The 16885-nt window shown below is 51.1% G+C and overlaps 1 protein-coding gene across 1 annotated transcript in view; it reads right to left on the bottom strand.

Annotated features, from left to right (window-relative positions):
• Positions 1 to 16576, bottom strand: part of ERMP1 (endoplasmic reticulum metallopeptidase 1) — a 42683-nt gene extending 26107 nt beyond the window's left edge. The window contains exons 1-6 of the mRNA XM_029054962.2: positions 16197 to 16576; positions 14113 to 14414; positions 8513 to 8640; positions 8113 to 8218; positions 2986 to 3132; positions 746 to 838 (exon numbers count right to left, since the gene is read on the bottom strand). Coding sequence (XP_028910795.1) covers positions 746 to 838; positions 2986 to 3132; positions 8113 to 8218; positions 8513 to 8640; positions 14113 to 14414; positions 16197 to 16525 — 1105 coding nt within the window. The 5' untranslated portion in view covers positions 16526 to 16576. The remainder of the gene's footprint in view (positions 1 to 745; positions 839 to 2985; positions 3133 to 8112; positions 8219 to 8512; positions 8641 to 14112; positions 14415 to 16196) is intronic.
• Between the last annotated feature and the right edge of the window lie 309 nt (positions 16577 to 16885).

Genomic DNA, 16885 nt, shown 5'->3' with positions numbered 1-16885 from the left:
CAGCATAAATTCCTTGGATTGTATTTACACATAACTGTTAAGTTCACGTCTCAAAGCCGAAGAAACAGGCTATCTATGGAAATGACTGCAATCTCGACCGCAACTGCTACCTAACTGAACGATCTGAGTTCAGGTCTCTTCTGTCGGCATTTGAGTCGAAAAACCAGAAGGCCACTTCCATCAAACAAATAATGCAAGAGTTAGCAACACTCCTCTCTTGCGCTCACTGGAAATCAAGCACTTGAGACTTAGAAGTCCTGCTGTAACAAGGGCTTGATCCCAGTAGGCTCTCAAGGAGCCAAGACACAGATTCTTACAAGTTGACTATGTAATTTGGTTTCCAAAGTAACGACGTGAAAAACCCTTTAATCTCAAAGTGGTACACTTTGGTTTGGCAAAGCCCTTACATAATCAGCTCTTTAAAACACAACAGAGACAAATAAATTGGGCACAAGAAATTACCGAACCTAACAAAGAGAGGTGGTTGCACTTTCACAGTGCAGTCACTCCAAGTTATTGAAAAGTGGAAAACTAATTCCGCTGCAGCTGGCAGAAAGGATACCAAATGCAGTGGGGATTATTTTCTCATTCCTTCTAATATCATCTCTCACTCTCCCCTTGCTCCCAATTTCTATTTTCCACATGCCCATGGGACAAAAGTCTACAGGCTGTAGGGAACGATTGGCAATACTCAGTCACGACGCAGGCGAAAAAGCCCCGCCCCCCCCAAGCTTAGAATACCAACCTGCTCTTTGAATTGAATCTGTTAAAATTCTGTCTGGAGTGTCATACTTGGTATGGTAAATGTAGCCATTCTCAATAAAAGCCAAGTCTATCCCTAAAATTGAGAGAGAACAAGACAAGGTAAACATTACTGGGACTTAAAGTGAATAAAGCACATTCCTTTGGAAAGCAAAGCCCAGGACAGATAGGTACCGCCCTTCCCTCACCCACTGTGATTCCCGAGCACAGAAACAGACACTGAAAATGAAATACTTAGGCTGCTTTACATTTATTCAGTCGTTTTCCAAAGCAGTCTAAAATAGGCCCTATTTAAGGAAACACAGAATACATGCTTTACCAGAGCCAGTTTTAAAAGAGCTATCCTACTATGGTGTATTTGAAAAGAATATATATTTTTAATGCTACTTGTAAAGCACTTCCTATGTGCCAGGCACTGTACTAAGCGCTGGGACAGACACAAGGTAATCGGGTAGGACACAGTCCCTGTCCCATGTGGGGTTCACAGTCTTACTCTCCATCTTATAGATGAGGTAACTGAAGTGCAGAAAAGCTAAATGACACGCCCGAGGTCACACAGCAGGCATGTGGCAGAGCCCAGGTCCGTGCTCTTTCTAACTTCATAGTCACTGATCAAAACTCAGCATTCCTGGGGGCTAAGGGGGTGAAAAATCTTCCAGACGCACAAACACATGAAGTCAGTGAACAGGTGGAGCTTGGAGCTCCCAATTCACAACTCGCAGTCTCCTAGGAAACATCCATATCCCAACACACCCGAGGCGCGCTCTCGAACGGGGATTCTCAACCTGTTGCTTGGAAGCACCACAACATCCAGCATCTCCAGAAATACGCTCCCCTTTGCAGAAAGAAAAACGATGCTCAAACCACCGAGCACCGCCAGGTTGTCGCGTGCCAGGAGAATATAATCAGGAAATCAAATGTGCCGCTTGATTAGCAAGTTTAAAACGTCATTTTCAGGGAGCGTGGATCCGAACGGGGTTGGGTTTTTTTTTTCCATTTCCCCCCAGGTTTAGCTAAGGGGTGCTTAATAAATACCATCATCAATCCAGAGCCACCGGCAACACGGGAAAGAGGTAGAAGAGGAATTCAGCGCTAACAGTCTAGTCATAGCCCCGCCGGAGTCAACCTTAGCTTTTTAGAAACAATCGCAACATCAGTCGTATTTACTGAGCACTTACTGTGTGCAGAGCACTGTAGTAAGCACTTCGGAGAGGACGACAAAACAGAGTTGGTAGACATGTTCCCTGCCCACGTGCACCTGGAAAATTCCCTTGCTGATTTTAGAAATCAATCAGAACAGTAAAAGAACAAGCGGGCATGCACTGACCATCCCTCGGGTCATGAATTACATGAGGAGTACAAAAATCGTGCTATTAAAAAAAATGATTCATCTTTGGCTTGGCTGCAATTTTAATTACCACGTGGATAAAGTAATTGGACTTCAAATAACAGGGAAAGCATTAGGGAATCAAATTGAACACTGACATTTCATAACGCATTGCTCTCACTTAAGCACGCTGGGAACTGGCACTTTCACTTAATGTCAGTAAATGTTTTTATAGGCTGCTCCATCTAATGGCAGCCACTCAGAGCTGTTATTTCACACACAACAATGGCCCAGGAGGAGGAAGAGAGGTGGGAAAGGAAAGAGAGAGAAGAAATGGAAAGGTAGGGAAAGACGGGATAGAAAAAAGGAAATGAGAAAGCTACAGGAGGGAGGGGAAGAGAAAAGACCTACTTGAAAAAGGGGGGAAAAGCAAAGGAAAGACCGAGAATAACAAATGAAACGGAGATGTTCCTCCAAGCCAGTAGTGGTAGAGTTAGGAAGAGAAAGCGAATAGAAGATTGGGAAGAGCGGGTGAGAGAAAAATAAGGGGAGAGAGAGGAAGGAAAAGGAGGACGGTTAAACAACAGAAAAATACACCAGTGCCACCGACAGTCGGGCAGGGAGACACCCAGGTCTACAGTCACATGGCACACACCCGCGTTGAAGACACACCCAAAGAGAGATAGAACGCAACGCCGAACAACTCAAAGACACATAATGAGACAAACAGAAATTCGGGGAAACGCGACACAAACCAGAAGGACTAAAAGTCAAGGAGAAAACAATAGACAAAAAGAGACTCACAGACAAGTACAGAAAGAGAGAAATAGAGTCACGCAAATAAGCAGGTACAAAGCCAGAAATCTTTCACCACTACCTCACAGAGAATGACACACCTGGAATGTTACCAAAATCCCTGTAGATACGGAAATCTGTATCCGAAGGAATAATTCCACTCTGAAACACCTCCTGAGCCACCACTGAGGCAAAAGGGTGCTTGGCTGTTAGGACGTAAGCCTGGACCAACCAGGGATTTTCAGGACCTGCCAGGAAATTAAATAACATAATTAGCAAGACTCACTGGGAATCGCCATGGCCTAGGGGAATAGAGCACGGGCCTGGAAGTCAGTAGGACCCGGGTTTTAATCCCAGCTCTGCCACCTGACTGCTGTGTGACCTGGGCAAATCATTTCACTTCTCTGTGCCTCAGTTACCTCTTCTGTAAAATGAGGATTGAGACTGGAAGTCCCATGTGGGACAGGGACTGCCTCCAACCCGATTATCTCATCTATCACAGTGCTTAGTACAGTGCCCGGCATGTAGCGAGTGCTTAACCAATACCACAATTATTATTGTTGATAATATAATAATATTGATATTAATAACGACAGCGGCATTTAAGCATCTGAGTGCGCAGTGTTCCGCACACCGTCGGCATTTAATAAATCCAACTGATTGACCAGAGATAGCATGCTCTGGACTAATTGCTCAGACACAGTCCCTATCCTCTAGATTGTCCGCTCCTCGTGGGGAGGAAGTGTGTCTCCCAACGCCGTTGTATTGTGCTCTCCCAAGCCTGTAACGCCATGCTCTGCACACAGTACGTGCTCAATAAATACCACTGACTGACTGATCCCACTTGGGGCTCAAAGTCTAAGTAGGAGGGAGCACAGGTATCGATTCTCCATTTTACAGATGAGAAAACTGAGGCCCAAGGTCAGACAAGAGGCAGAGGGTGGAGCAGGCCCGTGCTCTTTCCACTAGGCCTACACTCCTACCACAACCCAACCCGCACATTTCACTTCTCTAATGCTAACCTTCTCACCGTACCTCCGTCTCGTCTATCCCGCCGCCGCCGCCGCCTCACCCACGTCCTGCCGCTGGCCTCAACGCCCTCCTCAAATCTGACAGTTACTCTCCGTGACTTCAGAGCCTTAACGAAGGCCCATCTCCTCCAAGAGGCCTTCCCAGACTAAGCCCCACTTTTCCTCCTCTCCCACTCCCTTCTGCGTCGCCCTGACTCGCTCCCTTTGGTCATCCCCCACTCCCAGCCCCACAGCGCTTATGTACACTTTATCTGTAATTTATTTATTTCTACTACTGCCTGTCTCCACCCTGGATTGTTGTGGGCAGGGAATGTGTCTGTTTATTGTTATACTGTATTCTCCCGAGCACTTAATACGGTGCTCTGCACACGGTACACGCTCAATAAATACGACTGATAGACCATGCTGCTTCCAATAAATAGTAAAACTGTTATTTATGTTATAAATTAGGATCTATTCCAGAACCTCTGGAAAAGTAATATGAAACTCCATTAAGTGCCACGCTTCTGCCTCCATCCCCCTCGCCTTCACAGAAACCATTTGCTCCCACCCTAATTGGTATTTTTAACCGCTCACTCTCTGACGGTTCCTTCCCACACAGATGTCCTTAAAAGATCAACATGTCTAAAACCTATCACGATTGACTGGCGCATGATCCTCCCTGTCTGAGGGCCCTCCCCCCTTCCCCTGCCCCGCCGGCCCTGGTATCATCCTTGCTTTCTCCTTCTTTCAATTCTCAAGTTCCGTCTGTTGCTAAATCTCGCCGGTTGTTCCTCCGTGACATTTCTCGGATCGGCCTCACCCTCCGTGGTTGGGGCGCACGTCCCATTTCCTCACGCGCACCTATTTCCTCACGAAAATCAACACGATCAGGTCTGAGCTCCCCAAAGTCACCCCTCCGCCTCTCCCCTCCCCCCCAACAACCCCCTCCCCTACTTTCCCATCCTTCCCTGCAGTATCCTCAGAGGAGATCTCCTCCCTCCTCGCAAGTGCCACCCCCTCCACCTGCGCCTCGGACCCCATTCCCTCTCACCTTCTTAAAACCATCGCCCCTGCCCTCCTCCCTTCCTTAACTTCTATTTTTAACCACTCAATCTCCAAGGGCTCCTTCCCCTCTGCCTTCAAACATGCCCACATCTCCCCCATCCTAAAAAAACCCGCTCTTGACCCCACTTCCCCCTCCAGTTATCGTCCTATCTCCCTACTACCCTTCCTTTCCAAAATCCTAGAACGAGTCGTCTACAATCGATGCCTAGAATTCCTTAACTCCCATTCTCTCCTAGACCCCCTCCAATCTGGCTTCCGTCCCCTCCACTCTACCGAGACTGCTCTCTCTAAGGTCACCCATGACCTCCTTCTTGCCAAATCCAATGGCTCCTACTCCATTCTGATCCTCCTTGACCTCTCTGCTGCCTTTGACACTGTCGACCATCCCCTCCTCCTCCATACCTTATCTCACCTTGGCTTCACGGACTCTGTCCTCTCCTGGTTCTCCTCTTACCTCTCTGGCCGATCATTCTCGGTCTCCTACGTTGGAGCCTCCTCCCCCTCCCATCCTTTAACTGTTGGAGTTCCTCAAGGGTCAGTTCTTGGCCCTCTTCTGTTCTCCATTTACACTCACTCCCTCGGTGAACTCATCCGCTCTCACGGCTTTGACTACCATCTCTACGCAGATGACACGCAGATCTACATCTCCGCCCCTGTCCTCTCCCCCTCCCTTCAGGCTCGCATCTCCTCCTGCCTCCGGGACGTCTCCACCTGGATGTCGGCCCGCCACCTAAAACTCAACATGAGCGAGACTGAGCTCCTCATCTTCCCTCCCAAACCCGGTCCGCTCCCAGACTTCTCTATCACCGTGGATGGCACGACCATCCTTCCCGTCCCGCAGGCCCGCAATCTCGGTGTCATCCTTGACTCGTCCCTCTCGTTCACCCCACACATCCTATCCGTTACCAAGACCTGCCGGTTTCACCTCTACAATATCGCCAAGATCTGCCCTTTCCTCTCCACCCAAACGGCTACCTTACTATTACGGGCTCTCGTTATATCCCGGCTAGACTACCGTGTCAGCCTTCTCTCTGACCTCCCTTCCTCCTCTCTCGCCCCGCTCCGGTCTATTCTTCACTCCGCTTCCCGGCTCATCTTCCTGCAGAAACGATCTGGGCATGTCACTCCCCTTCTTAAACAACTCCAGTGGTTGCCCATCGACCTCCGCTCCAAACAAAAACTCCTCACTCTAGGCTTCGAGGCTCTCCATCACCTTGCCCCTTCCTACCTCTCCTCCCTTCTCTCTTTCTACCGCCCACCCCGCACGCTCCGCTCCTCTGCCGCCCATCTCCTCACCGTCCCTCGGTCTCGCCCATCCCGCCGTCGACCCCTGGGTCACGTCCTCCCGCGGTCCCGGAACGCCCCCCCTCCTCACCTCCGCCAAACTGATTCTCTTTCCCTCTTCAAAACCTTACTTAAAAATCACCTCCTCCAAGAGGCGTTCCCAGACTGAGCTCCTCTTCCCCCTCTACTCCCTCTGCCATCCCCCCTTTACCTCTCCGCAGCTAAAGCCTCATTTTCCCCTTTTCCCTCTGCTCCTCCACCTCTCCCTTCCCATCCCCACAGCACTGTACTCGTCCGCTCAACTGTATATATTTTCGTTACCCTATTTATTTTGTCAATGAATTGTACATCGCCTTGATTCTATTTAGTTGCCATTGTTTTTACGAGATGTTCTTCCCCTTGACGCTGTTTAGTGCCATTGTTCTTGTCTGTCCGTCTCCCCCGATTAGACTGTAAGCCCGTCAAACGGCAGGGACTGTCTCTATCTGTTGCCGACTTGTTCATCCCAAGCGCTTAGTACAGTGCTCTGCACATAGTAAGCGCTCAATAAATACTATTGAATGAATGAATGAATGAACGTCGGATCCCGGCTACTCGTATCAGCCTCTTCGCTGATCTTCCTGCCTCCAGTTTCTCCCCACTCCAGTCGACACTTCGCGATGCTGCTTGGATCACTCTGCAGATCTCTTCATCCCTTCTAGCTCCAGTACCCTGAAGCTTTTATTTTGGATTCATCCCTGTCCTCTTCTTTTATGATGATCTTGTGCTTTTTTATTTTTTTTCCTTGAGGCGTCCATCGCCAGTCCCTTTCTCACCTTATTCCTAGATTGTAAACCCCTTGAGGGCCAGGAACCCTGTCTAATTCTCACCCCATGCACTCTTTTCCGGGGCTCAGCACAGTGCTCTGCACACAGTGAGCACTCGATAAATACTATTAGCGGCGTGGCTGAGTAGAGAAAGCCTGGGCCTGGGAGTCAGAGGACCTGGGTTCTAATCCCAGCTCCACCCTTGCCTGCTGCGTGACCTTGGGCACGTCACTTAACTTCTCTGGACCTCAGTTTCCTCATCTGTAAAATGGGGATTCAATACCTGTTTCTCCCACATACTTTTTAAGACTGGGAGTCCCACGTGGGAGAGGGTCTGTGCCCGACCCTGATTAAAGTGTATCTATCCCAGCGCTCGGTGCAGTGCTTGACACAGAGTAAGCGCTTACGAAATACCACAATTATGATTATTTGTATTATTACTACTAGCGAAATGATAACTGATGGGAAAATGCTTTGGAAAAATGAAAACACCCAAACAAATTGAAGGTATTACTTTTATCATTATTACTCACAGATGCTAAGATAAAGTGACCATTACGGGAAAGGCTCGGGGGGGCGGGGTAGCGGGGACAGACCCAAAGGCCGCGAAGTGGGGGAGACCGAGAAAGAGCCGTGACATGACCATCCGACCTCATGCAGAACCTCCGGTCTCGTTACACGAAGGAGATTGTTTCAGTGGGCGGAGTGCTCTCGCTTATTAAAATTCGATCGATGGAGTCCAAAACGGGTAGGGTGAATGTGTTTTAATTTGCAAAATAAGCATCGTTTCAGTTATTTTTTTAAGCAGAATTAGTTTATGCATCTAATGAATAAAATGAAAACCGGAATTATGCCCGAGAGAAGCTGATTACATGAAGTTTTGTTATGCGTTAGCTTACGACAACCTATTACGTTACCGTGTGGCTGCTCACTATGTGATTTTTCAACGTTCCCAGAAAGACGCTCATTTCGATCCACAAAGATTATTTTTCAGCTAACAAAGATACGAGACTTGATTAAAAAAAAAGATTGGCCAAAATGCAAAAGTAGAGTCACGTACCTGTTTGAAATACGAGTTCTTTTCCTCCTACTCCCGCTGCCTCCAGGTTAATAAATGCCCGAATCAAGTTGGCCCAGTGGTGCTGAGTAATGAAGCCATGACTGGCCTTAATGAGAAATACAGAAAACAAATATAGGTCAGAACCTACGATTCATGCACGGTCACTAAGGGGGACCGCTGTTAAACAGAAGACATAAGCGGTCAGATATTCTCTCTAAGGCCCAAGTACGGATAAAGCGTTACATTTTAAATTTCATTTCGGCAACACTTGACGCTTCTAAGCCTGGCAGCACTAAAATTCGATCTCTGTCTTCCCATTCCCCTGTTAGGCTCATCATTACTAATAAGCCTAACTGCAGCATTTTATGAGAGCCTGGTGCAATAAGGTAGGGCATCTTACCTGTAGGACGTTTTCTTCAGCGCCATTAAAAAGGAATATGACAGCATGCTGTAAGGGATCTGATGATGTTGACAAGACTCTTAGAACTTCAAGCATCACTGAACAGCTAACTGCATCGTCACTAGCACCTTCGGAATTGAAAAGATATGACGAGAACTTGAAATATTGCGTGACACCGGCCGGGAATGAGCTCCGGTCCCCCAAATCTGCCAGCCCCCCAGCTCTTCCCAACCTTAAAGCCTCCCTAAAATCCCACCTCTTCCAAATAATTCACAAGTAATTAGTAATAAGTAATAAGTAATTCACCTTACTAGGTGTCAGGTACTGTACTAAGCGCTGGGGTAAATACAAGCTAATCAGGTGGGACACAGTCCATGTCCCACATGGGGCTCACAGTCTTAATCCCCATTTTACAGGCGGGGTAACTAAGGCACAGAGAAGTCAAGTGACTCTCCCAAGGTCACACAGCAGACAAGTGGAAAAGCTGGGATTAGAGCCCAGATCCTCTGACTCCCAGGCTTTTTGTCTTCCCACTAGACCACGTCGCTTCTCTAGTAATAGTCCTATTCATTTAAGTGCCAATGTACACAAAAACTTCCAGTGGCTTTTCATTTCCCTCCGAATCAAGCAAAAACGCCCCACAGATCAGCCTTAAGTCTCTGCACCAACTCTCCCCAACTTAGATTTTCAGCTCCTCGTGGGCAGGGAACGCGTCTACCAACTCTGTTGCACTGTATTCTCCCAAGAGCCTAGTACAGTGCTCTGCACACACAGTAAGCACTCAATAAATACCACTGATCGACTGATTATAGAGCTGCTCTCCTTTCCAGCTTTTTCTTCCTGGTATTTGTTAACTGCTCCCTACGTGCCAGACACCGTACTAAGTGCCGGGTTAGATACGGGACATTCGGGTCGGACACAGCTCCTGTCCCACACAGGGCGCCCGGTCTAAGTAGGCAGGGGACTTCCTCAGCTTGCTCTCTTCACTCCTTCCCCAACCAACCTTCTCACAGCACCTTGCTCAATAATCCCTCCTCCTTCCCCTGGCGCACACTGTTCCCCCGACCTGGACCTTCCTCCCTCTCTAAATCCGACAGACCACAGCTCGCCCCACATTCAAAGTCCCTCTAAATCCCACTTCCTCCACCGAGCCCGCTTCCATTAATTCCCAGCACCTCACGTCACCTCTAGCACCTCAGCATTCCCATTCGCGGCACTGGTGTATAAGCTGATTCAATTGCACTTTCCATTATTTCTTTAGGTAAATCTATTGGTAAATATTTGTATGCCGGTCTCCCCCACTGGACCGGGGAATGTGTCGCTCTTGTATTCTCCCGAGCACGTAGTACAGTGCACTGCACTCAATGGGCACGCCGATAAATAGTGACCAGTGACCGACGAGACCGACGATATCAACACCAGCAGCGGAATTACGACAGGATAGCGTCTTCGGCCTAAACTACCGATCTCGGTTCGGCTACGAGCCGGACCACGATTCCCATTCCTGCCTCAAAAGAAACTACTTATCCATTGGATTACTAACACCCCGACTACAAACGATTACTTTTTAAAAATCTCGTTAGATGGAAAATAATAAAAATAACGAAAGGTGATTCATTTGCATTTGGTGACTTAGCAAATGCAAAGTCACCAAGGGGTGATTAAACTACATCGGCCTTGAAAACCAACTATCGGTTTTCCGCTTCAAGTAAAATCTCTCCAGTCCAAAATACGAGGAAAGAAAAAAGACAGATAAAATGGTATCTATCAGATAAGAATGTTTTCACGTTTTAAGTTTTATTAGAGATAATACACTCTTTCATAAGGCTTTTTTTAAACTCGGGCCCCATTCCACACAGGACCAGAAGGAGAGAAGTTGGGGAACATCTTAAAAAGGGGCTACACTGGGAGCCACTTTCCAAATCTCTACCAGTAGGCCTTTTCCACGTTAGTCCTGATGTTTAGGAGATGCTGTCTCTTGTTGAAGTTGTGAGGCAGCAGCCTTGACGGTTTACGGTTCTGAAACCTTAAAGGCTTAGCCGAAACGGCCCAACCAACTGAAGTCTAGAAAATTGCATTTTGCCCACCTATAACATCTCTTGCGGCTCCAGAAGACGGCACATTACGTACTTCTTCACCCTTAGTTTTGAACAGTTGTACGGATAGCTGCGGGGGGCGGAGGGGGGGGTGGTCACTATTTGAACAATAATTAACGCTGTTCACGGATGGGAAATGGCTCCTCTGAAGGGTTTTAGAATAGCAAAGGATGGTACAGCACTCTGGATTTACAATAAAATTGATTCAAGGGTCCTGGCGTACATACCACAAAATAGGTTCGCCAACATCCCGGCTTTTTGATTTCGGAAAAAATGACCTCTCTTGAAAAGACCAAATGAAAAATAAATATCTGGCATGAGGCCTAAGGCCAAAGTAGCTGGGTTTACAGAGGAACAGAAAAATGGACTCCAGAACAAGAATAATAATAATAATAATGGCGTTTGTTCAGCGCTGAGGGCCGAGCACTGAACCACGCACTGGGGGAACGGTACGGGATAATCAGGCCCGGCCTAGTCCCTGTCCCACACGGGGCTCACGGTCTAAGGGGGAGGGAGAACAGGTATTGAATCCCCATTTTACAGATGAGGAAACTGAGGCCCAGGGCAGTTAAGTGACTTGCTCCAGGTCACACAGCGGGCAGGTGGCTTCTCCTGTCTCCCAGGCCCGCTCTCTCTTACCACTACGGCAAGCTGCTTCTCAAGGGGGAAGCCTGTCCGTCAAATTTACAAACTACTGGACTTAAACCTCCTGGCCTGTTAGCAGAGACACTGCAGCTGATTCCAACCGCCGCCACACAAAGACAGTAAAAGCTCCAAGGCAACCAAGTACCTAAGTTTCCCGTAGATCACGGTCCAAATTTTTTCATCGTATTCGGCTGCCCGTTTCGAAATCCTAAGAGCCTACCGAAGAATAATACGCTCAAAGCAAGTAGTCAGATCTCTTAAGTTACTCAACCATCTTCGGCGAAGTCTAGTGGAAAGAGCACAGGCCCGGCAGTCAGAGGACCTGGGTTCTATCCTGGCTCTGCCACTCTCCCGCTGTGTGACCTTGGGCAGGTCACTTCGTTTCTCTGGGCCTCGGTTTCCTCATCTGTAAAAATGGGGATTCAATACCTGTTCTCCCTCCGACTTAGACTATGAACCCCACGTGGGACCTGATTATCTTGCATCTACCCCGGCGTGTAATACAGTGCTTGGCACACAGTAAGCGCTTAACCAATACCACAGTTATTATGAGACTGTGAGTCCCATGTACGACCTGATGATCTTGTCTCTACCCCAGCACTTAGTACAGTGCTTGGCACACAGTAAGAGTTTAACGAAACCCACGATTCTCATTATTTCTTGATGGCGTCTAAGTGTTCCGTATGTGTCAAACGGGGTTCTAAGCGCCGGGGTGGACACACATGAATTAGGCTGGGGCTCGGGAGAACAGGAGAACTGAAGCCCAGAGAAGTTAAGTGACTTGCCCAAGGTCACACAGCGAGCGATCGGCAGAGCAGGATTAGAACCCAGGTCGTCCGACTCCCAGGCCCACGCGCCTTCCACTAAGCCAAACCGCCTCTCCACAGGATGTACTAAATGCAGTGCAGTTATAAGCACCTGGAGCCCCCCCAGAAAGAGCACCGTTCCGGCTATCGGGCTACTTGGGTTCCAGTCTCGGTTCAACCTGTAGATGGTGAAGGTGGGCAGAGGCCTCAGCGGGATTCACACTGTGCTGCACCCCCGCCCGCCTTACTCCCTCACTGCATTTAGTGCCCCAGTGGGAACCTGACCGGCAGGTTCGCGATCCTGAGAGCTCAGGGCCGAGGCCCATCCACCAGGGCCGAGGTCACGGACGGAGTACGGGTTCTAATCCCCGCTCCACCGCTCGTCTGCTGGGGCAGTCACTTGGCTTCTCTGGGCCTCGGCTGCCTCATCTGGAAAACGGGGACCCTCTTCCTTAACCCTTAAACGGATCAAGGTGCTCAGCCAGTCTCCCGGTGCCTTTCTTTCCAGAGTCAACTCGGCAGAGTGGAGTGCCCGTTCCCAGATTAGAAGTTCTTTTGTCTTACGCTCCGCTGAACAAATCGTGGGTACGCGGCAATTAACGTTCCGGCCAAGAGCCCGCTTTCCAGAAATCCTCACGGCAACGGTCTTCTGGGTCTATACTCCGCTACCGCGGATGCACCTAGACCTCATCTCCAAAGACAAAGGAGCGACTTTCTGCCTAGCTTATGCCTTTGGAGAGAATTCTGGAGGCAGGCTGCCTGGAGGGTGTACAGCAATGAAAATAACTCCCTGTGCCTTCTTGCCACGTTGTGGCATTTAATCCGTGTCAGCAGATGACACGGAATTCATCGCTGCACCCATCAAACCCCAAAATAAGAGGCCTACGCCAAGAGCCGGAGAGCACGCTGACTAGTGGATCTAACCGCTGTTTACGGGGAAGGTAGGCTTGGCATTCTGCAGCAGAAACCGTTGACTGCTCCTAATTTCTTTGGCATGTTATTAAAGACAGTTAAATATTATCACAAACGGAATTCCTGCCGTATGGAAGAGGTACGTGATTGACCGAACGACCTGCCAAGCAGAAAGAAACACTGGCCTCGTTCCCAAGTCAGGGCGACAAGAATTTTAGGCAGCATTAGCCTAGGTCTTGCCCCGCCACGGGAAACCGTCCCCCGACCCCCGGCCACGGTCAGGTGTTTGCCTGGGGGACAAGGCCAGGTATACTGACCTGTACCGTGGAGCCTCAGCCCCACGGGAATTCAAGTACTCTTGGCTGGCGTCTAAAGCCGCACCTTCAGTGGTTTCAACAGAGTCACTTGCAAGAACGTTTCTGGTTTTGCACCAGTTATTTGGCTTAACCGAACAGCGGGGCCTTTCTCAACTCCTCTAAAATACTGGCTCGCAAAGCCGGAAACAATACAATATTTTTCATTTCTTTGCTGTGGGCAATCACACCGCTCAAGCACATTCTAAGGGGACTTATGACAAATGATCTCTAGACTCAAGGGACTTTTAATTTCACCAAAGGCTTTTTTTTGGGTAATTCTAATTGGTGGGAAAATTAATACCTTATATCAAACAAAGCTGAAACACGGTCGGCACACATTCGTTGAACATCACTCACATTTCGAGAGCTCAGCTTAAATCTGTGGGGTTTTTTTCCTGACTGGACCTCTCACGAGTCATTAAAAGGACCAAACTGCAACCTTCCCCTCGCCACCCCCGCCCCTCCCCCCCAAAAATGGTAATTCGATCCTATCGGTAGCTTTGGGTCAATTAATCAATCAATCATCTGTATTACATTGAGCGCTCACTGTGAGCAGAGCACTGTCATCGTCGTCGACGGCGCCTATTGAGCGCTTAATGGGTGCGGAGCACTGTACTCAGTACTTGGGAGAGTACAATATCGGTAGACACATTCGCTGCCCACAACGGGCTTAGAGTCTAGAGGGGGAGACAGACATTAACGTAAATAAATAATAAATACACAGTATTAACTGTAGCATTCCACCAGACTTAAAATGACCGAGAACAATAAGGTCAAGCGCATACCTGGAGAGTTCGCTACGGAATCAAAATGGCAATTGGATAACACCGCGTGCTTGGCTCCGTTCCTCGGCTCCAGCTTCACCACGATGTTGGTTATGTTATCGTAGTAGCTCGTGAAGCCTCCCAAGAAGTCAATGCTGAAGGAGCCCGTCGGGCGCTGCACATCTACGGAAATCTTATGGTTGCGGCTGCTCTCGATTTCGATCAGTTTGATTTGTTCTAAGAGGTAGTTAACCGTGAGAATTTCGTTCTCTGGACTTCCGGTAGTCCTGGGGCCAATGGAAGTGATATGCTCAAGATATTCCCTGTAGGACCCGAAGAGAATAAAAGATAAGGCACCTGTACCAGGTAGAAGGTCAGATCATTTATCACCAGGCAATTCATATTTACGCCCAGAGTTCACAGACGCCGTTTTTTTTCTCCTCGATATTAACGGTTCCGCCCGACGGCACTATTTTCATTCTATCTGGAAATAGTCACATTTTTTTTACCCCCACGTTTTACAGTTCACGTTTCTTCTCGGGCATCTTTTAAATCCCCCCAGAGTTCGTAACTGTCCGTTTTTACTTCTCGTGCTCACTTCCAATGCCTCGAAGGAGTTTCTGTGGGGTTTACATTTACTCTCCATCTCCGCTGTACGATAAAACAAGAACCTGTTTACAGAACTCGAACCGGGTCCCGCTGGGAAAAGCAACGGGGACCTCCGTTCGGCACCGGCGCTCGCCGGAAGCTCTAGGACGGCACAAGACAACCTCTCTGCTGTACCATCCGTCGTGCGCATCGCCTGCAGAAAGCCACCGAGTCGGCGCTTCATTCCCGCGCAGACCCTAAAAGCCACGGCCACGGAACGAACCGACCGGAGGGCACCGGACCAAAAGCGACCGAAAAATAAAACGACGTCTGGAAACTCTGGGAAGCAATCGGAGCCTCCTCGGCCCTCGAGCCTAAACCTCCGCCGCCTCGGGCCCTTCCGGCTTTCACCTGGCCGAGCGAACCACCCTCGCCCAGATTCGGGAGGACCGAAAGAACCACGTCTCGTACGCGACTTACGGCGGAAAGGAGACGCAGGGACCGAGACCGAGAGAGGAAGGCCCTTGGGGGCAACGGGGGCGACCCCGGGCATTTTTCTGCCCCTTGGGATTTTTATGACCTCGACGGCGGCGTGAATACCCTTCACGTAAACACTTTCGGGGCGACGTGCTTTCCCGGGGGTGGCCAAAGGGTTCTCGGGAAGAGGACGTCACACCGGCCGACTCCCCTACTCCCTCCACCTCGGCGAAGGCCTGAAATCCCCGGAGAACAAGTGACTTCTCTCTTCCCGTCCCCCCTTCATCTTGGGGACGAGGAAGGAAGCCGCGTGGCTCGGTGGAAAGAGCCCGGGCTCGGGAGTCGGAGGTCGTGGGTTCCGATCCCGCCCCCGGTCGGCCGCGTGACCCTGGGCGAGTCGCTCGACCTCTCTGGGCCTCGGTTCCCTCATCTGTCAGATGGGGAAGAAGACCGTGAGCCCCACGTGGGGCGACCTGATCACCCTGTGTCTCCCCCAGCGCTTGGCACACAGGAAGCGCTTAACAGATACCATCGTCATCATCATCTTCATTACTCCTTCGGGGCCAACCGCCTAAGGAAGAAATGAAAGTCATCCGGGACGACCCCGCCTCTAGCGGGTGGGGGAGAAGGGAGGCGACAGGATGGAAGGAAGGGCAGGTGAGATCCGTCTCCGATGCCATCGAAACACCCCGGGGCGGGGGGGGGAAGGGGAGGAGCCCCCCCCCCAGCTCCATCCCCCCGGGGTCCGTTCGTTCGCCCGGAGCGAAGGTCATGGGTTCTAATCCCGCCCCCGCCCCGTCGTGTGACCTCGGTCGAGTCGCTTCCCCCGGCCTCGGCCCCCCCAATCTGTAAAACGGGGTGAAGACCGCGGTGGGGGGGGGGGATTGGGTCCAGTGGCCGGGACGCGGTCGAACGCTTAAAGAAGATGGGGGGGGGGGCCCGTCCGCCCCGCCCACGCGGGGCCCTTCCCGGGGCGATCGAGCAGCGGGGGGCTGCGGGGGCGGGGGGGGCAGGAGGAGGAGGAGGGGGAGGACGGGTACCTGGCGCGGAGCGCGCTGAACTCGCGGGGCCCCGAGCTCCGCAGCAGCAGGAGCCGTTGCAGCGACAGCTGCACGAGCGCCCGCAGCGCCAGCAGGTAGAGCACGAGCCCCAGCGCGGCGCGCGCCTCGGGCAGCAGGGTCCTCGCGCCGCCGCCGCCGCCGCCGCCGCCGCTCCGCTTCCGCGTCCGCCGGGCGGCGATCGGGCCCGGCAGCGACGGGCGCGGCTCCCCGCCGCCGTCCCGGCCGGCGGGGGGCCCCCTCCGGGGCTCCCGCTCCCCTCCGCCGCGGCACCGCCTCACGGCCGCCGCCGCCTCCCAACCTCGCTCCATGGCTCCGGCCCGGACTGCGGCGCTCCCCCGGCCGTCGGCCGCCGGCACGGAAGGACCCCGCCGCAGCGCCCCCTCGGGACCGGACGGACACTGCAGAGAGGGTCAAACCGGCGCCCATTGGTGGAGATCTGCCCCTCCGCCCCCGCCCCCCGCCCCCGCATCGCCCCGACTCGGCCCTATCGCCTTCGCTTCTACCGCCGGATGAGCGGCGGGGGCCGGCGGGGGAGGGGCACCGAAATAAGAAATCGAAAAATACGGATTGATCGTCATATCGATCGATGGTAGCCGTTCGGCGCTCACCGTGGGGACCCCATCATCGGGTCGGCCGCATCCGCCGATTGAGCGCCGACTATGCGCAGA

This window comes from Ornithorhynchus anatinus, chromosome X5 (genome assembly GCF_004115215.2).
Source record: "Ornithorhynchus anatinus isolate Pmale09 chromosome X5, mOrnAna1.pri.v4, whole genome shotgun sequence".
NCBI classification, from domain to species: Eukaryota; Metazoa; Chordata; class Mammalia; order Monotremata; family Ornithorhynchidae; genus Ornithorhynchus; species Ornithorhynchus anatinus.
Note: the sequence above shows the minus strand (reverse complement) of the source record. Positions and strands in the feature narration are given on the sequence as shown.